We start from the raw sequence: 23,000 nt of genomic DNA on the forward strand, positions 1-23,000 counted from the left end.
TTTTAACTAAATAAATCCCCTTTTATTAAAAGAGAACCCAGTTTCCCGGGCCGGCTGGGAGCCTCGGATCAGCGGTTCCCCAAGCCGTGGCGGCCAGTGACCGGCACCCCTCCCACACATGCGGCTTCCCAGGCCAGCTGGGAGCCTCGGATCGGCAGTTCCCCAAGCCGCGGCGGCCAGTGACTGGTGCCCCTCCCACACACACGGCTTCCTGGGCCGGCTGGGAGCCTCGGATCAGTGGTTCCCCAATCCGCGGCGGCCGGCGACTGGCGCCCCTCCCACACACACGGCTTCCCGGGCTGGCTGGGAGCCTCGGATCAGCGGTACCCCAAGCCGCGGCGGCTGGCAACCGGTGCCCCTCCCACACGCGGCTTCCCAGGCCAGCTGGGAGCTTTGGATCAGCAGTTCCCCAAGCCGCGGTGGCCGGTGACCAGCACCCCTCCCACACACGCAACTTCCCAGGCCAGCTGGGAGCCTCGGATCAGCAGTTCCCCAAGCCACGGCGGCTGGCGACTGGCGCTCCCCACACACACGCGGCTTCCCGGGCCGGCTGGGAGCCTCGGATCAGAAGTTCCCCAAGCGACGGCAGCCAGCGCCCCTCCCCCCAGCCAATTTCCCGGAGGGAAAGGAAAGAGTCTCCAACAGTAGTAGTGACTGAGTCCAACCTAGCACCAATAGTGGCATTAATGAACAACTTCTGACTACTAAAAATAGGCCCTCAGCTCAGACGAAACAGACCAAGGCAGAAGTCGCCGATTGGGCTAACTGAAAAAGAGGAAAGGGGGTGAAACAGAGTCTTCTGCGGCTGTTTCTATGGAGGCTTGGTTGCCTCTGGGCTCAGCGCTGGGATTACACAGGTTGCAACTGCCCCGAATGCAGAAACAGGGCTTTTCAGGGCTCTCTACCACCTGAACCTTCCCCGCGGGAGGGGTGAAATGCAACTCAGGTGGAATCCCTCTCTCAAGGAATTCAGATCCCAGGACTTCACAATTTGAAGCCATTAAAACCAACCTACAACCTTTCCTCTGTCTCCACCACACACCCAGCAGCGAGAGTCTTCCAAAGTTAAAGGAGCCACAACATCTTTTGCTGGTGGGACCCGCAGACAAACAAGCACCACATACTGGGCAGGATAAGAAAAACAGAGCCCAGAGACTTCACAGGAAAGTCTTTCAACCTGCTGCATCCCACACTCAGGGAAATCTGATTAAATGAACAGATGCCAGCAAAAAATAACAAATCACACCAGGAAAATTGAAGATATGGCCCAGTCAAAGGAACAAACCAATAGCTCAAATGAGATACAGGAGCTGAGACAACTAATTCTGAATATAGGAACAGAAATGGAAAACCTCTTCAAAAACCAAATCAATAAATTGAGGGAGGACATGAAGAAGGCATGGGATGAACAAAAAGAAGAAATGGAAAGTCTGAAAAAACAAATCACAGAACTTGTGGGAATAAAAGATACAGTAGAAGAGATGAAAAAAGCAATGGAAACCTACAATGGTAGATTTCAAGAGACAGAGGCTAGAATTAGTGAACTGGAGGATGTAACATCTGAAACCCAAAAAGAAACAGAAACTATAGGGAAAAGAATGGAAAAATTTGAGCAGGGGCTCAGGGAATTGAATGATAATATGAAGCACACAAATATACGTGTTGTGGGTGTCCAAGAAGGAGAAGAGAAGGGAAAAGGAGGAGAAAAACTAATGGAAGAAATTACCACTGAAAATTTCCCAACTCTTATGAAAAACCTAAAATTACAGATCCAAGAAGTGCAGTGCACCCCAAAGAGAACAGATCCAAATAGGTGTTCTCCAAGACACTTACTAGTTAGAATGTCAGAGGTCAAAGAGAAAGAGAGGATCTTGAAAGCTGAAAGAGAAAAACAATCCATCACATACAAGGGAAACCCAATAAGACTATGTGTAGATTTCTCAGCAGAAACCATGGAAGCTAGAAGACAGTGGGATGATATATTTAAATTACTAAAAGAGAAAAACTGCCAACCAAGACTTCTATATCCAGCAAAATTGTACTTCAAAAATGAGGGGGAAATTAAAACATTTTCAGACAAAAAGTCACTGAGAGAATTTGTGACCAAGAAACCAGCTCTGCAAGAAATACTAAAGGGAGTACTAGAGTCAGATACGAAAAGACAGAAGAGAGAGGTATGGGGAAGAGTGTAGAAAGAAGGAAAATCAGATATGATATATATAACACAAAAGGCAAAATGGTAGAGGAAAGTATTACCCAAACAGTAATAACACTAAATGTTAATGGACTGAATTCCCCAATCAAAAGACATAGACTGGCAGAATGGATTAAAAAACAGGATCCTTCTATATGCTGTCTACAGGAAACACATCTTAGACCCAAAGATAAACATAGGTTGAAAGTGAAAGTTTTGGAAAAGATATTTCATGCAAATAACAACCAGAAAAGAGCAGGAGTAGCTATACTAATATCCAACAAATTAGACTTCAAATGTAAAACAGTTAAAAGAGACAAAGAAGGATACTATCTACTAATAAAAGGAACAATTAAACAAGAAGACATAACAATCATAAATATTTATGCACCAAATCAGAATGCCCCAAAATACATGAGGAATACACTGCAAATACTGAAAAGGGAAATAGACACATCTACCAAAATAGTTGGAGACTTCAATTCACCACTCTCATCAATGGACAGAACATCTAGACAGAGGATCAATAAAGAAATAGAGAATTTGAATATTACAATAAATGAGCTAGACTTAACAGACATTTATAGGACATTACACCCCACAACAGCAGGATACACCTTTTTCTCAAGTGCTCATGGATCATTCTCAAAGATAGACCATATGCTGGGTCACAAAGCAAGTCTCAACAAATTTAAAAAGATTGAAATCATACACAACACTTTCTCGGATCATAAAGGAATGAAGTTGGAAATCAATAATAGGCAGAGTGCCAGAAAATTCACAAATACGTGGAGGCTCAACAACACACTCTTAAACAACTAGTGGGTAAAGGAAGAAATTACAAGAGAAATTAGTAAATATCTCGAGGCGAATGAAAATGAAAACACAACATATCAAAACCTATGGGATGCAGCAAAGGCAGTGCAAAGAAGGAAAATTATTGCCCTAAATGCCTATATCAGAAAAGAAGAAAGGGCAGAAATTCGGGAATTACCTGTCCACTTGGAAGAACTGGAGAAAGAACAGCAAATTAACCCCAAAGCAAGCAAAAGGAAAGAAATAACAAAGATTAGAGCAGAAATTAATGAAATTGAGAACACGAAAACAATAGAGAAAATCAATAAGACCAGAAGTTGGTTCTATGAGAAAATCAACAAGATTGATGGGCCCTTAGCAAGATTGACAAAAAGAAGAAGAGAGAGGACGCAAATAAATAAGATCAGAAATGTAAGAGGAGACATAACCACTGACCTCACAGAAATAAAGGAGGTAATAACAGGATACTATGAACAACTTTACGCTAATCAATACAACAATGTAGATGAAATGGAAAAGTTCCTAGAAAGGCATGAACTTTGACTCAAGAAGAAATAGATGACCTCAACAAACCAATCACAAGTAAAGAAATTGAATCAGTCATTCAAAAGCTTTCCAAAAAGAAAAGTCCAGGAACAGACGGCTTCACATGTGAATTCTACCAAACATTCCAGAAAGAATTAGTACCAACTCTCCTCAAACTCTTCAAAAAAATTGAAGTGGAGGGAAAGCTACCTAATTCACTCTATGAAGCCAACATTACCCTCATACCAAAACCAGGCAAAGATATTACAAAAAAAGAAAACTACAGACCAATCTCTCTAATGAATATAGTTGCAAAAATCCTCAACAAAATTCTAGCAAATCGAATCCAGCAACACATTAAAATAATTATACATCATGACCAAGTAGGATTCATCCCAGATATGCAAGGATGGTTCAACATAAGAAAATCAATTAATGTAATACACCATATCAACAGATCAAAGCAGAAAAATCACATGATCATCTCAATTGATGCAGAGAAGGCATTTGACAAGATTCAACATTCTTTCCTGTTGAAAACACTTCAAAGGATAGGAATACAAAGGAACTTCCTTAAAATGATAGAGGGAATATATGAAAAACCCACAGCTAATATCATCCTCAATGGGGAAAAATTGAAAACTTTCCCCCTAAGATCAGGAAGAAGACAAGGATGTCCACTATCACCACTATTATTCAACATCGTGTTGGAGGTTATAGCCAGAGCAATTAGAGAATAAAAAGAAATACAAGGCATCAAAATTGGAAAGGAAGAAGTAAAACTCTCACTGTTTGCAGACGATATGATAGTATACGTCGAAAACCCAGAAATATCCACAACAAAACTACTAGAGCTAATAAATGAGTACAGCAAAGTAGCAGGTTACAAGATCAACATTCAAAAATCTGTAGTGTTTCTATACACTAGCAATAAACAAGTGAGGGGGAAATCAAGAAATGAATTCCATTTACAATTGCAACTAAAAGAATAAAATACCTAGGAATAAATTTAACTAAAGAGACAAAAAACCTATACAAGGAAAACTACAAAAAACTGTTAAAAGAAATCACAGAAGACCTAAATAGATGGAAGGGCATACCGTGTTCATGGATTGGAAGACTAAATATAGTTAAGATGTCAATCCTACCTAAATTGATTTACAGATTCAATGCAATACCAATCAAAATTCCAACAACTTATTTTTCAGAAATAGAAAAACCAATAAGCAAATTTATCTGGAAGGGCAGGGTGCCCCGAATCGCTAAAAGTATCTTGAGGAAAAAAAACGAAGCTGGAGGTCTCACGCTGCCGGACTTTACGGCATATTATGAAGCCACAGTGGTCAAAACAACATGGTACTGGCATAAAGATAGATATATCGACCAATGGAATCGAATAGAGTGCTCAGATATAGACCCTCTCATCTATGGACATTTGATCTTTGATAAGGCAGTCAAGCCAACTCACCTGGGAAAGAACAGTCTCTTCAATAAATGGTGCCTAGAGAACTGGATATCCATATGCAAAAGAATGAAAGAGGACCCGTATCTCAAACCCTATACAAAAGTTAACTCAAAATGGATCAAAGATCTAAACATTAGGTCTAAGACCATAAAACGGTTAGAGGAAAATGTAGGAAGATATCTTATGAATCTTACAATTGGAGGCGGTTTTATGGACCTTAAACCTAAAGAAAGAGCACTGAAGAAAGAAATTAATTTTGAGGAGCTCCCATTTATTTAACACTTTTGTGCATCAAAGAACTTCATCAAGAAAGTAGAAAGACAGCCTACACAATGGGAGACAATATTTGGGAATGACATATCAGATAAAGGTCTAGTATCCAGAATTTATAAAGAGATTGTTCAACTCAACAACAAAAAGACAGCCAACCCAATTACAAAATGGGAAAAAGACTTGAACAGACACCTCTCAGAAGAGGAAATACAAATGGCCAAAAGGCACATGAAGAGATGCTCAATGTCCGGGGCCATTAGAGAAATGCAAATCAAAACCACAATGAGATATCATCTCACACCCACCAGAATGGCCATTATCAACAAAACAAAAAATGACAAGTGCTGGAGAGGATGTGGAGAAAGAGGCACACTTATCCACTGTTGGTGGGAATGTCATATGGTGCAACCACTGTGGAAGGCAGTTTGGCAGTTCCTCAAAAAGCTGAGTATAGAATTGCCATACGACCCAGCAATACCATTGCTAGGTATCTACTCAAAGGACTTAAGGGCAAAGACACAAACAGACATTTGCACACCAATGTTTATAGCAGCATTATTTACAATTGCAAAGAGATGGAAACAGCCAAAATGTCCATCAACAGACGAGTGGCTAAACAAACTGTGGTATATACATACGATGGAATATTATGCAGCTTTAAGACAGGATAAAATTATGAAGCATGTAATAACATGGATGGACCCAGAGAACATTATGCTGAGTGAGACTAGCCAAAAACTAAAGGACAAATACTGTATGGTCCCACTGATGTGAACCGACATTCGAGAATAAACTTGGAATATGTCATTGGTAACAGAGACCATCAGGAGTTAGAAATAGGGTAAGATAATGGGTAATTGGAGCTGAAGGGATACAGACTGTGCAACAGGACTGGATACAAAAACTCAAAAATGGACAGCACAATACTACCTAATTGTAATGTAATTATGTTAAAACACTGAATGAAGCTGCATCTGAGCTATAGTTTTTTTTTTGGGTTTTTTATATATATTTTTTGTATTTTTTATTTTTATTTTTTTCTCTATATTATCATTTTATTTCTTTTTCTGTTGTCTTGCTATTTCTTTTTCTAAATCGATGCAAATGTACTAAGAAATGATGATCATACATCTATGTGATGATATTAAGAATTACTGATTGCATATGTAGAATGGAATGATTTCTAAATGTTGTTAGTTAATTTTTTTAATCAATAAAAAAATTAAAACAAAACAAAACAAAAAAAGACTTCAATGAGATTCCACGTCACACCTATAAGAATTGCTGCCATTAAACAAACAGGAAACTATAAATGTTGGAGAGGATATGGAGAAACTTGGGCACTTATGCACTGCTGGTAGGAATATATAATGGTGCGGCCACTATGGAAACTGTTTGGCGGTTCCTTAGGAAACTAAATATCGAGTTTCCTATGACCCAGCAATAGCACTACCTGGTATATACGTAGAAGAGCTGAAAGCAACGACACAAACAGACATTTGCATGCCAATGTTCATAGCAGCATTATTCACAACCACCAAAAGATGGAAAGCAAACGCCCATCAACAGATAAGCAGATCAACAAAATGTTGTATATACATACGATGGAATATTGTGCAGCAGTAAGACAAAATGATGTGCTAAAGCACGTGACAAGATGGATGACACTTGAGGACATAATGCTCAGTGAAGTTATCCAGACACAAAAGGATGGATAATATATGATTCCACTTTAACAATCAGCACAAAGGTGGCTGAAGGATGCACTGATGGAGAAGTAGATTGGCGAACAATGTTATATGCTTATGAACGAAGATTGTGCTGCTACAGAAAGGAGCAAAGATGTGAGGCAGGCAATGATGTGAATGAACATGTGGGACATTTGGTGAGAGAAAATAAGCCAGAAACAAAAGAACAACAATGGTATGATCACCTTTAGAGAATGCTCATAAGAAAACAGGGCCTAGATTTTCAGCTTTCAGAGCAGACACATTAAGTCCGGAGTGGTGATTATTATTCCCGGATTTTGAGAGGCTGTTTTACATATATATAACCTGATAATTAGAGATAAGAACAAAGCCAAACAGGTTGGGGTTAAAGTAATTCAGAACATAGGGGTAAGGAAGACAGTGTCTATACTTTAGAACCACACATACTCTTTGAGACCAAAGGAAGAAAGGTTTATTTGGTCTGGAACTGAAATTTTCTGTAGTGCATTATCTAATTCAACCTATTTGTATACCTCATTTGAATAACTGAAACACAGGGAGCACGGAATACGAAAGAGGTCCTTTAATCCTGTACAGATTATTGTAATGCCTGGAAACATCCTAGAGTATATTAAGCAGATAATCAAACAATTTTGGCAAAGTCCCCTGAGGGATGAGAGAAAAATATGGAACTATTAAACCTTATCATCAGGGAATCCCCTGATACTGTGTCAAACTTTAGGGATACCCAAATCAATAGGCCATGCCCTTTATCAGGAGGCTTACTCTTGCGAAGCTTATGTAGGTGGCAGAGAAGCTTAGACTACCTATAGGAATGGCTAAGAGTTACTTCTGGAGGACCTCATTTGTTGCTCAGATGTGGCCTCGGTCTCTCTAAGCCCAACTCTGCAAGTGAAATCATTGCCCTCCCCACTATGTGGGACATGACATCCGGGGGTGAAAGTCTCCCTGGCGACGTAGGAGATGAATCCCAGGGATGAATCCAGACCTGGCACCGTGGGATCAACAATTCCATCCTAACCAAAAGAGGGGAAAGAAGTGTAATTAATTAAGTACCAGTGGCAGAGAGAATCCAAATACAGTCGAGGGGCTACTCTGGAGGTTGCTCTTACGCAAGCTTCAGTTAGATCTTGCTACTGATCATAAACTGCCAACCCCCAACCAGGACCATTCCAATTTAGGACATTCCAGCCAGTCCTAAAGAACACCTAGGGCAAGATATAAGATTCCACAAGGGTTCCATGCACTACAGTAACTCTCCAGAAACCTACAATCTCCAGATGGGTCCCTGGTCCAGAAAAGTCCTGAAACCTAGACCAGCCTCTCCAGAACATCGGGTAGATCCATCACCCTACCCCATATTAGTGACAGACCCTTCCAATATCAGAGATTTAGAAGAGCCATAGCCCAAACACCCCTAAAAAGAGGGATGGAAAGATCAAAGGTGATTGGTGGAATTATACATAGAAGACAGGATTTAACAAATGAATTTGAATGCTGAATCATTAAATAGATATCTCTTTTAGTCTCCAGTATTTTAGGGCAGCTAGAAGTAAAAACCTAAAATTGTGAAATTGTAACCAATATCAAACTCTGAAATATGTTCTACAACTAATTGTGGTGCTGTGCTTTGAAATTCATAGCTTTTTTGCATATATGTTATTTTTCACAAAAAAAGAAGGAAAAAAAGTTGATTGTGATGATAAAAAAAATATTTAAGCTCTCTAGCCTCCTATATTCTGGAACAGCTAGAAGGAAAAATATGAGAGGATCATATGGCAACCCATGACAAAATCTGGGATCTGTCCTGTAACTACTTGTTGAAGAGTGCTTTGAAAACTATTGCTTTTTTTATTTCTTTGCTTTGTATATATGTTATACTATAGAATAAAAACAGTTAAAAAAAAAAAAAAGAACAGACGTGACTCAGAGGGCTACTAGGAGGTTTAGGTTGGAACAAATTAAAAAGGTCAGAATAGTACTTGTGCTCTCCTTTAACACTTTTATGGTCTATTCTGAATTTTTAAAATTCCAATGAGTAAGTCTCAGAGCAACAATTTGTCATATGAATCTCTCCTTGATAAACTTTGCCACAATTCTTACAGCAAAGTTGTGATTCGTGTGGTTCATCCATGTTTTTCATCTTCCTCTTTGTAGTAGTGATAAGGCAAATGAAATCACTTCTCTATGTATCTGCTTTTGGTGTGTGAAATTAGACTATTTCCTATGGGAAGTACCTCGGATATTAGGAATGAATTATTTAACATGAAGATTAATTGTCAAAATCTGTAGGTATAACAGTGTTGCAGCAGGAGTTTGTTGAGTTCGTAACACATGGCTGACATTTTAAATCCATATTCCCCCATATTTTGGTCCCCATCCCTCCACTCCTGCCTTTTAGCCATGAACTCCAGGTTACCAAGATAATCTGCTAGCATCCTTTTGACTTGACCACTCCCATGGAAAGCATAACGTAAAATGTCTCCCTATATCTAGTGGTTTGGTAGAGTTTTCTGAGTAGGAGAAATGAGGGACTGGATTTCCCAACTGCTGAGTGTTTTCATATCCCCTAATGTTGTTAATGCACACATTCTGGAAAAGGCCTCCTGTATTCTTCTACTTACAGATCTTTACATTCTGAGTTGGAGAACAGTACTGGGGAAGCTGAGGTGGGAGGTGGAGAGTTGAAGGTGGGAAAATGTGGAGACCCCATGATATGGAACCTGGGAACCTGAAAGGCCCTAGAAAAAAAGCCAGAGTTGTTGCCACAAAACTGTGTTCTCTGCAGGTCACTGAGTAAGAGGTCAGGGAAGCTAGGATGCCAGATATAACTTCATATACACAAATGTTACATTTTTAGATCAGAAAATTTAAAAATCAAAGAATGGCAGATTACGCCAAGAAGTTTCCATTTTCCAAAACGGGAGCAACTGCATCCAACATAACATTCAGAATGTATTGAATGTACAATATGAATGCATTTTCAAGATGCCACTGCTTCTCTCAGAGCTGAGCCTTTTGGGAGTTGACCAAACATGAGGTGAGGTACTATGCAACTAATTCAGAGACCAGCTTTGTGCACTTTCTCATGGTTTGAAGTCTCAAGATGGTTCTTGATATTTGAACTTCATAGCTTATTTAACAGAGGATTGCATAGAGCTGGCACTGAACAATTATGTAGGAGATTGAAAAATAAATATATATTATATGTATGTATTTATATATATATACGTGTGTGTGTATTGTGTGTATAAATCAATTAAATATAAATGAATGTATAAATAAAAAAAGAAAAATAAGGGTCAATATTGGGAATAATAAACTTTTCGTTTCAAAATCATTCAGGTAGCATGATCAGCCTGGGAGAAGGCACAAATACCAAAATTATTTCAGAGAACCCTAATGCAACCAGAACATCCAGGAGGATGAATGCAGTCCTATCAAAATTCCGGGCTCTTTTGAAATTGACAAGCAAATTCTAAAATCCATAAGGAAATGCGCAAGATCCAGAGTACCAATACACAATTGTAAAAGAAGAAAAAAGTAGAAGGGCAAACATTTCCTGATTTCAAAGTTACTATATAACTACAGTGTTTTGGTTTGCTAAAGCTGCTGGAATGCAATATACAAGAAATTGATCGACTTTAACAAAGGGGGGTTATTAAGTTAAAAATTTCCAGTTTTAAGGCCATAAAAATGCCCAAATTAAGGCATCAACAAGAGGATGATCATGTCCACTCAAGAAAAACTGACCATGTCCAGGGTTTTTCTGTCAGCTGAGAAGACATGTGGCTGGCACCTCCTGGTACTATGCTCCTGGGTTGCATTGCCCTCAGCTTCTGATTTCAGTAGCTATCTGTGTCAGCTCTCCAAGCATCTCCAAATGTCTGTGTCCTAGTTGTATCTTTCTGCTCTTTATGTTGTCTCTGAGCTCTTTCTTCTCTATTAAGACCCACCTGGAATGGATGGGATTACATCTCCAAGGAAACAACTTAATCAAAAGGTCCCACTTAACAACAGGTCTTCCCCCACAAGATAGACTAAAGGAACATGGCTTTTCTGGGACACATATCAGCACATACAATAGCTAAAATAGTCTGGTACTGGCATAAGGACAGACACATAGATCAATGGTATAGAATTGAGGGTCTAGCAATAAACCCTTACATTTTATGATCAATTGAATTTCAACAAGGGTAGCAAGAAATTTCAATAGGGGAAGAACAATCTTTTCAATAAATGGTGCTAAGACAACTAGATACTCAGAAACAAAAGAATGAAATTGGACCTCGACATCATACACGAATATTAATTCAAAATGGCTCACAGTAGTGGTGGTGAATGCATAACTCTGTGAGTATACCAAGTGCCACTGATTGTACACTTTGGATGGACTGTATGGTGCATGAATAAAACCGTTTTAAAAAAGATTATAGACTTAATGTAAGAGATACAACTATAAAACTTTTAGAAGAAAACAGTGGATGAATTTCTTGACCTTGAATTAGGAAAAGGCTTCTCAGATATGACAGCGAAAGTACAAGCAACCAAAGAAAATACATATAAATTGGATTTCATAAAAATTTAAAACTTTGAATTTCAAAGAACACCATAAAGAAAATGAAAAGACAACCCACAGAATGGGAGAAAAAAATTTTCAAATCATATATTTGTTAAGGGTGTACTATCCAGAATATATAAAGTACACTTACAATGCAACAATAAAAAGACAAATAACCCAGTCAAAAGATCTGAACAGGCATTTCTCCAAAAAAGATACACAAATGGTCAATAAGAATATGAAAAAACTCTCAACAGCATCAGTGATCAGGGAAATGCAAATCAAAGCCACAATTAAATAACACCCCATACCCAATAGCATAGCTATAATAAAAAAGATGGACAACAAGTGTTTGTGAGGATGTGGGGAAATTGTGACCCTCAGGCTTTGCTGGTATGAATGTAAAACGGCATAGCTACTGGGAAAAACAGTTTGGTGGCTCCTCAATCAGTTACACATAGAATAACCACATGACCCAGGAATCCCACTAGTAAATACATACCCCAAATCATTAAAATCAGGTGTTCAAACAAAAACGCGTACATGAATGTTCATAGTGGCACTATTTACAATCGCCAAAAAGTGGAAACAACCCAAAAGTCCTTAAAGTGAGGAAAAGATAAACAAAATGTGGTATATTTGTACAATAGAATATTATTTGGTCATAAAAAAGAAGTACTAATACATGCTAAAATATGGATGAACCTTGAAAACATTATTCTAAATGAAAGACATCAGACACAAAAGGCCACATATTGTATGATTCCATTTATATGAAATGTCCAGAATAGGTAAATCCATACAGATGGAAAGCAGATTAGTGGTTACCAGGGGCTGCAGGGAAGTAGGAATGGAGAGTGACTGATAATGGGTACAGGGTTTCTTTATGGGGTGGTGAAATTGTTCTGGAATTAGATAATGATGATAGTGGCACAACATAGCGAATATACTAGAAAACAGTGAATTGTACCTTTAAAATATTAACATCGTAATAACTACCATTATTGAACACATGTTCTGTACAATGTATACTCTTAATAAGGTAGGTTCAAATCCAGTCCCAACACTTACCAGCTGAGTGCCTTTAGGAAAGTTACTTAACCTCTCTGTGACTCAATAACATCATCTGCAAAATGAGGATAATAGCAGTATCTATGTTCATAGGGTTGTCAGGAGGATTCAATGTGTTAATATATAAAAAAGCACTTATGACACAGCTTGGTACACAGTAAGAATTATCTAAGTATTAGTTGCTATTATTTCAATCAATCCTCACAACAACCCCATGAAGTAGGTACTACTGGTTATTCCCATTTTAGAGATGAGAATACTAAAGCACCTCACTAGGTTAGCCAGGTAGCGAGTGGCAAGCAAAGCCAGGAATCTGACACCAGCAGTCTGGTTTCACAGACCTTGCTCTAATCTATTGCCATGTTCTATCTCACATAAATCTGGTACATCAAATCCTTGAATTCATGATTAGTTTTGCCTAGGATGATGCTCAATGAGGTATTTAGGGTTTTCAAAAGGTGGATAAATTTCCGTAAAAAATTTAAGTAAATACCTCCATGGCTGGTAACATGACAAAAATTGCAAAGGAGCGCATGAATGACTGAATTGTAGAAAACAGTGGAGTGAAATGTGGAAATCTGAGATGTGACAGAATGCACCACCCAAGTTGTTACCAGTATACTAAACTAGGTTGCTACACACCATGATTAAATCCATTATGGACCTGTGAGACTACCACCCTGTGACATCTTTTCAAAGTGAATTGGTCAAGCTGATTTCCTACCACCAGCCTCTGGCAGAAGGGACGCATCCATTAGGCACAGTAGTCACAGGGCCTAGGGCCCACCACACTTTCAGGAGCTCATGAAAATGTTTGAACTTCTTTTCAAATCAGAAGTAAAAAAAATTAATATACTCCAATCTGGCTTATACTCATTTTTATACCAATGTAGTTGTTCAGTACATAATTTTAAACATATTTCTAAGGGAGGAAGGGCCTGGGAAGGCAAAAGTTCCTAGAGACCACAAAAGTCAGAATGTGGCCATGGCAGGAGGGTGGGCCTCATGACTCCGCCCTCCTGACTACATCTTGGAAGAACCAATTGAGCAACCAATGCATGCAGCACCCAGTTTCTGTTAGTATACCCTCAATGTATAGCAAAAGTGAAGAGAAAGGCTGGGAAACCCACTGCTGCTGGTGCAAGGGGAAGAAGAGGCTCCCTGCACTCAAGATCTTTATAGACTCTGTCCAATGGCCTTCTTCCCTAAAATACCTTCCCCCTCCTCCACTCTTGCCTGGAGTCACACCATTATTTACTCCTTTTTTAAAAAAGGTAGCAGTAATATGGTGAAAAATGCATGAACTTTATAGTCAGAGCAGTTGTGTAACCACGGGCAAGTTGCCTGGCCTCCCTGGAGCTCAGTTTTCCGTGTGAAAAAAACGAGGCTGGTAATAATGGCGATTGCGGATGTAAAAAAAGTATAAAACATAGGGCCCATAATTAGAAGCTCTTCTTAAAGTATTAACGATATTAATATGTCTCTGAAGCACCTGCAAACACTTCTTGGACGGAGAACTGTAGCGCCTTCTACCGGGGCCTGGTCTCTTTTTTTTTAACTGATTCATCAGTGGGGAGGGCAAGAGTACACGAAGATATGGAGATATGGGCAGGCCACGGTAGCTCAGCAGGCAAGAACACTTGCCTGCCATGCCAGAGGACCCGGTTCGATTCCCGGTGCCTGCCCATGTATTAAAAAAAAAAAAAAAGAGTACACGAAGATAGTTCTAGAAAAAGGGAGGGGGAAAGAGGACAGGACGAAGATAGTTCTAGAAAAAGGGAGGGGGAAAGAGGACAGGACATGGTTGCGGGGAAGAAAGGAACTCTACCAGGCCTACAACACAAACCAGGCTGGGGAACCCACCTGCTTTAGGAGCCTGCTGACCTGACTGAGACAAAAGTTGCGGTAGCAATAGCGCGCCGCGAACCGAAGAAAGGGACCGGTGTAGTGTATGCATTCTTGGATGCACTAAACACTTTGCAGGTTTTTACACTTGCACTCTGACGTGGGTTCACTGCTAAAAATGTGAAGTCCTCAAAGCTTTCTAAACAGACGGGTGGGGTTTCTTGGAGCATGCATTTGAGTGCCGGGACTACTGTGCAAACCCAGCCCCAAGCTCCCGCCCCATGGGATGCACAGCCGGCTCTTATTTCAGTGTGGTGGCCAAAACCAAGAACAGGTAATCATTCCATCTTAATTATTATCCGATTCACAGACGTTGGGCGCAATCGGAATAGAACCACAGTCTTATTTATTACTTACCGTGAGCAGGGCTGCTGAGGACTCGGTGCTTTACCCAACCCTATCTCTCGGGTTTTCCTTCTGGAGAAGAGCACCTCGCCATGCGCGGGCTGCCGAACATTGAGGACTGGGCGGAAGAATATTTTCCTGGCACTTCTCCAAGGGATCTAGGAGCTAGTGTGAGGCCTCGTCCTCCGCCCCCAGTGGGCTTTCACAATCCAGCACAGCCCCTTCCTCCAATCAGGCACCCCGCCCGAGTGAGGAGTAGCCAACTAAGCTGCAAATTGGAGCCACTGTGCCCGACATAAACATCCCCACTACCAGCACCATTCTCACAATCCCTCGCCCTATTTTATTCACACGCCTGGGTCGCTTGAGCGCCCCCCTCAGGTTCACCCACGCCAAGTAGACGTAAAGTGAACGCTAATAGCTGGCGTCTAACGGACGGAAGGCGCCATACCCCATATATACCGCGCACATCTGGTCTCAGCGCCCAAAAAGAGATCCCAGCTCCAGAAGAGCACCCGGTTGGGCCTTTAACCCTGACCAGGGGATCACGAAGGACACCAACGCAGTCTGCGAACCCGCACAGCGTCCACGACAACACTCAGGGAATGGAGCCTCAGCCCGGGTGCAGCCACTACGACACTGGCTACCTCAACCTGAGAGTCCATGAGGAAAAAACGGATGGTCAGTGCGTGGACGGGGACTGGTGCTACACCAAACTCCAGGGAAAGAAGTTTCCCTGGGAGAGGCGAGCGGACAGGACGCTGCACGCGGCCTCCGCCGCTGCTCTTCCGTCGTGGCCCCTCGCCTCCTCCTGCCCCTCATCGTGGGTTTCAACAACTGCTCTCTCTTTTACTTTCCCCCTTTCCCAGATGCGAAGCCTACCGTAACATCGATGATTTTAACAGGAGATGACGGTGAGGAAACCCGGTCCGAACTTCAACAAGGAGTAGACGCGGCGGCGGCGGCGGCAGCCGTAGCGGCAGCAGATTACCGTGGTTTAGAAGCTCCGGACCTCTTGGACGACGAAAACCCGGAGGGCGGCGGCTCCGGCGGCCACGAGCTGGAGCAACCACAGGAGGAGCCAGCCCCCGCGGCCGCGGAGGGGCCCCAAGCCGAGGAGAGGAAGCAGCGCCGCAACCGCACCCGCATCATGTTCACTCCGTTGCAGTTACAGGAGCTGGAGAGAGTTTTCAACCGCACTCATTACCTCGACGTGTTCACAAGGTAAGAGGTTTGCTCCGGGAGGCGCCCAATTCTCCTCAGGGCTCCCGCTCAACCCGGGGCGACTCTGGCACTCTCCCGGGGCCCCTTGTCTCACTTCAAAACCCACCTAGGGGACCCGTCCTTGGTCTGTAGGATTGGGAGGATGCCTACGGGGCTTGAGGAGCTGCGAGACGGGGTCGGGACTACAGTGAGGTGATTGAGGCAAGGTCTGTTGCTGTCTTTATTGAAATGTTCATAAATTGTTCGTCGTAGATTTTGACTTTTTTAATATTGTGTCAGAATATTATTTATTTTTGATTTGTAAGTTTGTTCGCGCCTTTTTTTTGTTTGTTTGTTTTGGCCAGCGAGGGAGTGCCTCACTTGCCCTACCCTAGTCCAGGCCCTGCCACGCAGGGCGCGGTTTTCCAGTCAGGCGGCGGAGCTCTGAACTTTACAAAGTCGCAGGACACCTTGTGGTTCTAATCCGCATAGTGTACGAAGGGGCCGGCCCATTCTGGCCCGACTGAAATGGGAGACCAGACCGGTCGGTGTGGGATTTGGAGGCGCCCTTTCTGATTCCGTTGCGTTCAGCCTTCTCCCGCAAAGAGCAAAAAAGAATTTCCCTTGGGTTGATGTGTTTTGAAGTTTCCTTCTTGAGAGGTCACGTCTCTCTCCCTTTTACAATAAACGAATATACTCTGGTTCAAGACACCGCTTTAAAGGTGTTTTGGTGTTTTATTTATTTTCACGGAAGGACTGCCCAAGAAAAGATTTCCAGGGTTGCTCTTTACTGTTTCACAAGCTGAAAACTGAGTCATATTCAACTAACAAACACACTTCCAGGCACTTGCACATATATCCCTTTTTCCTATTTTATGTAACAAATAAGTTGTCTGTGGGAAAAACCTCTAAAGGGAGCTGAAGGCTGTATTCCAGAAAACTGTGTTAAGAAGGGGGATAGAAATTTTAAAACAAGCATGAAATGTACATCCCTATATTTCATTTCATCTACAACTCTAAATACTGAATATTTGTGATCCCTCCCCCAGAAAGGAGCTTGCCAGAGGCCTGAATTTGACTGAAGCCAGAGTGCAGGTCAGTAAATCTTGAAAAAACAATTTGGCAGGGCAGCCATTCTAAAATATACTTCAGGACTTGGACAGCTTTGTCCTGGACAGTCTCAAGTTGATGTGTTTTTGTTGTTTTTTCCACGTTTGACAAATAAGGTTTGGACATTGGGGGCTTTGAGAGTGAAAATGGAATAAGTAACTCGAGATTATGGAAATGGCCCATTACCATAGAGAACATAATTTCCTAAACCTCTTCTACTCCTGTGGGTCTGTGTATGTATATATGTGTGTGTGTATATGAATGTACATATATATACACACATGTGTATGTATGTATGTATGTATACATATTTCCAATAAATGAAGTTCAACTTCTGACACTCTCAGAGTCATGTTGGGGCTCAGTCAGACCTGAGAAGTATTCAAATTCATACACTGAAGAGTTGGGTTTTAAGATTTAAAACCAGGCATAAGCTCTTAGCTAAATGAGTAAATTTATAAATATTTAGACTTTGGGATGAGGGAGTAATTCACACACAGAACACAGTACATGGGTGACCAATGTATGTTTAGTCAAACTGAGACTGATGGGCGGAGATGGTTTAAAACTCCAAGTACCGGGTCCTCCTGCTGTTCATTAAGTGTTCTGTAAAGTGGTATAGACAGTGGCAGCCCTATTTTAATTTTCTGGAATACTTTGTTGTGTCAGCCTGAAAACATTGCTAAAATTGTCATGTCATGGTGGTAATGGCGGAGGGGAAGGTTTTTAAGTTTTGGAAATTTGTCTAAAAAATGAAACAAAAAAAATTTTTTAAGTAAAGTTCCACTGACCTAAGAAGGGTGAAAAGTTAGAGAAGAATTGTATACAGTCAAACGTGCATTGTAGCTGCTACACAAATTCAACTTCATAAAACTAACCAATGCATAAGTGAATATTCTTTTGAGGAATTTCTAGCATCTAAGGGCTGTTTTTTTGTTTGTTTGTTTGTTTTTTCATTTTGGGTGGTATTTTAAAAACGTGGGATTTGTGGGATTTGGTTGGAGGCAGTGTGCTCCCAGTTCTGACCAAATTCTTACCTGTGTTAATTTGAAATATTTTTTTATTTACTTAAGCAGTGGTGACTAATTTTAGGTTAAAAGATCAAATGATGACTATTTGAGATCATAGAAAACTATAAGTTACATTAAAGAGGTATTTGCACCCTCCTTCCCTCACAAATTAGGATGAGCTTATTAGCTTTTACCCAGAGAGCATGCCTGAGTGCAGTGACAGAAATGGGCTGCACATCTGGTGGTAGAGAAAAGCAGCCCATCAAAGCAGGCCACCAAGTGCTGGCATCCTAACTTCACAGGCTGGGCTAACAGTCAGACCTGGCCTCAAGTTGGGAGGACAAGACTTCCACTTTCTCATAGGAAAAAAATAAACCTAAGAGCTGGTGAGTTGTGTTTTCCCCTCTTTGGGTTAATTTGCATAGTGCTCTCTTAATGGATATCTGATGGGAAAATCAGGCACAAGACACAAACAAAAAGACAATATTCTCATCTATCTCCAAACTACAACATGAATTTTCCCAAGGAACTTTTATTAGGCAATTTCCCTCTCCTCTTTTGCAAATATAGTAGAACAGTTTTATATAACCAATATTGGGAATATGGACTAATATCAGCCCTCATCACAGTTAGTGCACTGTAGGTTTTGATTATGTTTAAGGAGATTTGACCAGTGGTGCATTTGAATTCCTCCAAAGTGAGCTCTGTTACACTGCCTTCTTTAGACTATATATCTATGCAGCAGAAAGATTCTAAATCCTAAGAAGGGACAGTGAAAAGGTTCTAAATCCTAAGATGGGACTGCTGTCAGGCAGGGAGAAGAGGCCCTTTGTCTCACAACAGTTTCAGTTTGGGAACTTCCAAAAGGATTAAATACAGTGTAAACCCCTTTAAGTAAAATACTGAAAGGACAGTGAAGTCTAATTGACAGGGGTTTGGGTTCATTTGTTTTTTTTAGTGGTTGGAAGACATTTACAGAGGAACTTTTTGTGACTCCTCACCCACGTTGTTGTTGACCATCTTCCTAAAAATGGCTAGTTGAGCGTTCACTGATTTAGGAATAAGTGATGGAATGATGGAATTGAGATCTCCTGGTTAAGGAGTGGGGCTAGAAGGGCCTAGGATGCCCCACTGCACAGACAAACAGTGACTCCTGTCCTGGATCCTAGAACTTTAGCTAGAGCAGAATGGACAGACTGTTCTCAATCCAGGGAGGGTTTGAGGGTGGGACAGATCGGAACATTCAGAATTAATAGTGGTGATAATTGTATGCTCAAACTATTATCTGGGAAAAGAATTTTGAGAGTTTAGTGAATTTGGACCCAGTTAGGTTAAATTTTCCTTAATGCTAAAAGGTAAAATATCAGGGCAGTGTCCAGGGTTTCAGCAGTTCTCATATCTCAGCAAAAGAAGTCACAAACTCCCTGGCCTCCATGACCAAGACTCCCTTGTCATACCACCTTTTTAATTCTCTATACGTTTCAGGTGATAAATGACCTCTTATTGAAGAAAACTTTGTGTCTAAAAATCCATAACACTCCTATTGATGAGTTATTTCAGACCAAAGATAGATTTTTCAAATAGGGGACCGTTCCCCTCAGGATCACTTTAGTGGGCCCATTTTTTTTTTCATTCTGCTCAGCTTCCCCTGCAACCAGGGTGATGATCAACTGTCAGGATATGGGCATTTCTATGTCCTATTATCAGGCATAGCATTCAAAGCAGAGATCAGCTAGATCTGCATCCATGACCTAAAAACCATTAAAGAATACTAAACGTGGGAGGAGAGAGACAGAGCATTATGCCAACCTCTGGGCTAGGCTTAGCTCATTAAAAGTCAGCTGAAGAAAGGGGCTGTGGTGTTAACTTTCAAATATATTTTAGTAGTAAGGAAATAGCTTCTCCTGTTACACTTTAAAATCTCAATGGCATATAGAGTTGCATGTTGTATTTTTTTTCTATTGTGACAGTAACTGTTCAATATACTAAACTGATCCTTTTTTTTCCTTATGAAGGTTTGGTTTCAGAACAGAAGGGCCAAGTGGAGGAGGCATCAGAGGGCACTACTGCTCAGAAACGTGCCCCCAGTCACCGTGGGCCAACCTGTGAGGGTACTCTTGGATGGGTCCTATAATACTATCTCTGTTCTTCAGCCTACTTGGAGGTGTGTTCCTCTGCTGCCACGTCCGCCTGGGCCTCCCAGGCAACCTATGCCACCTGAGCTGCTCAGAGCTCCTATGCCACCTGAGCTGCTCAGAGCTCCTATGCCACCTGGGCCACCTAGGGTTCCTGTACCACCCAGGGCCCTTGTGCCACCTGGGCACCCTGTGCCTCCCATTCGCCTGGCCTCTGTAGACGTGGCATGGGCCCCTGTAGTAAATGGTCGTTTCTAAGGTTCCGTTTTATAAGACCATAAGGCACGGTCTCCATGACAGTTTTTCCAAAGGGTTTTTCTGCCAGATACAAATTGTGCATAGCACAACGTTAAGAAAAATCCACCAAATAGCTGTTGAATCAATTGAATAAATGAACAAAGTTGGTGTCCCGTTTTATTTTAGGGCACATTTTTGTATTTTGAATAAAGATGTGAATTATCAGTATATTTGTTTTTGTGTTCCAAATGGGATTAGTAAGGTATGCATGGGAACTGCTGAGGGAATGCCATTCAAACAGAGCAGCAAGGAGGCTTCCTTTCATGAGATAACATCCCTTCACATCACAGAAGTTTGGCGAATATCCATGAGGGGTTTATACTGACTCAAGCATCCTCCCTTCCCCCATCTTCACTCCTACCCTGACCCCTCGGGACCTTATATGTTCAGCATGGGATGCATGTGTCCCCAGTGAGAGAAAGTGTGTTTCAGGCCAGAGCCAAGCTCCATTCATACTGATTAGGTCAGGCACAACTCTGAACTAAGAAAAGCTTCCTAAGAAACTACTCACAGGGCTTTATGGGAAGGCGGCCACAAACATTCATCTGGTACTCTAAATTCTATCCACCACCCACTGTTTTTGTGAAGGAGATAGGGAAACAGGAGCTATTGACTCCCATCAAAAACAGAAAAAGGTTCTTCACCCTTTTCTCCCCCTCCCCACTCCCAGCCCAAGTGAGCATATTATTGTAGCTTCCCAGCTCCACAGCAGACAGTCATGCTTTCAGGTATATTTTGTCACCTACAACATCCTTAAGAGAACCCTGGTTCCCTCTGACTAAACACTGAAAAGGAACTTTTTGGTTGAGTACTGATTGAAGCAAGAGATGGTCTCCTGAGCAATATTCCAGAGTAATCCATCATTGAAAAGGAAGCAGTCAGACCTTCGATTTGTTCACATTGTCTTCTTCATCTGAAATTGCCAGGTGAGAAACATCAAAAACAAAAATGGAGAGGAGAAAGGCAGAGGAAGGGGGCCAAGCCCATTTTCTTTTTTAAAGCATTAAATTATTTTCAGTAGAAACTTTGCTTTTGAGAAATCTTTGGCAATGTGCAGTCATTTTATGAACATTTCATACTATGAAGTGGTTTTGATGGCTTTAGACAAAGTCGTCATAGTTACACCAGAATTTTGGCATAGAGCAGTGAGGAAGTGGGGTGGGGGTAGGGGTATCAAAGGCCAGTTTCACAGCAGTTACATATAGTACCCAGTTTGAAGGGAAGCTTTCTTTTCTTGGGAAAGCCTACTTTTGTGCCACGTTTTCCTGTACTTTTCATTCCTCTCTGCCCTCCACATATAAGGATGTCAAAGGTCAGTAAAGAGGTTGCACCTAATACAAGACTGCTGCAGAGAGAAGGTTACTACCCTAGAGGCCCTAGTCCCTGTTGGGAGTGGTGAACATCCAGGAATTCACCTGTGCATGCTCATTGTTATTCTCACCAGATGATTTTGAAACCAAAATATTATTTCTCAGTGTTGACCTCCTTGTTAAACACTAGGTTCCTCAATGCTTTAAGACTTTTTGGAACTACAAGGACCATGCAAAAAAATGTTCCAGGACCCTGACCAGCCTTGCTATCCTGAGACTCAAAGTCAAACGATACTCAGAACAAATCTTGCCATTAACCCTCATAACCAATCAGATACACACTAACAGAGAACGTTTTTGTTCATCTCAGCTACCTGGAAGAAGAAAGAGAAAGTGAATACTCTTTCCCATAAGTGAATATGTCAAGAGACATATATGCTATATTTAAATTACATCTGCTTCCTCCAGGTGCCAGATGAATTAAAGCAAGCTGGTGGGATGGGGACAGAAGAACTATGCAAAACATTTCTGCAGATAATAATTCTCCCTCTGTCTAGATATTAAAAGGGGGAGGTCTTATAAATGCCCACAAAGAGCATTTCTCTTCAAGTGGATTTCAAATATCCCTAAGTCATGGATCAAAATTAGTTTTTCTAACATGAGGAAATTGGTTGATTTATAAAAAAAAAAAATTTAGAAACTGGCCATCAGCAAATAAGTTCACTCCAGCTAGATGGCCTTTATAAACGTCAGTTTTGTTTTATTTTTGTTTTTGTTTTTTTGTATGCTGTACGGCAGGGTCACATTTCATTATTTTTCCATGTGAGTATCCCATTATTGCAACACCATTTGTTGAATTTTTTGTTTATTTGTTTTTTGTTTGTTGTTTTGCTTGTTTGTTTGTTTGGGGGAAGTGCATGGACCAGGAATCGAACGCAGGTCTCCCACGTGGTGCACGAGAATTCTACCCCTAAACTACACTTACACCCCCTGTAGATGCTAGTTTTAACTTGAAAGTCATAAAAGCAATCTCAGGAGGAGTACAGTAGA

General features: G+C 41.2%; 1 protein-coding gene and 1 long non-coding RNA gene across 4 annotated transcripts in view; one reads left to right on the forward strand and one right to left on the reverse strand.

Annotated features, from left to right (window-relative positions):
• LOC143670532 (uncharacterized) overlaps positions 1-15,202 on the reverse strand; it is a 582,670-nt gene extending 567,468 nt beyond the window's left edge. For all 3 annotated transcript variants that reach the window (XR_013169391.1, XR_013169393.1, XR_013169392.1), the window contains exon 1: positions 14,898-15,202. This is a non-coding gene — a long non-coding RNA (uncharacterized LOC143670532). The remainder of the gene's footprint in view (positions 1-14,897) is intronic.
• An 83-nt stretch (positions 15,203-15,285) lies between these two features.
• On the forward strand, positions 15,286-20,786 carry ESX1 (ESX homeobox 1). The gene is made up of 4 exons (XM_077145373.1): positions 15,286-15,566; positions 15,755-16,109; positions 17,138-17,183; positions 20,224-20,786. Exons 1-4 carry the CDS (start codon positions 15,491-15,493, stop codon positions 20,599-20,601), a joined length of 855 nt encoding a protein of 284 aa, XP_077001488.1. The 5' UTR covers positions 15,286-15,490; the 3' UTR covers positions 20,602-20,786.
• Positions 20,787-23,000: the final 2,214 nt, after the last annotated feature.

Source organism: Tamandua tetradactyla, chromosome X, assembly GCF_023851605.1.
Source record: "Tamandua tetradactyla isolate mTamTet1 chromosome X, mTamTet1.pri, whole genome shotgun sequence".
Classification (NCBI taxonomy): domain Eukaryota; kingdom Metazoa; phylum Chordata; class Mammalia; order Pilosa; family Myrmecophagidae; genus Tamandua; species Tamandua tetradactyla.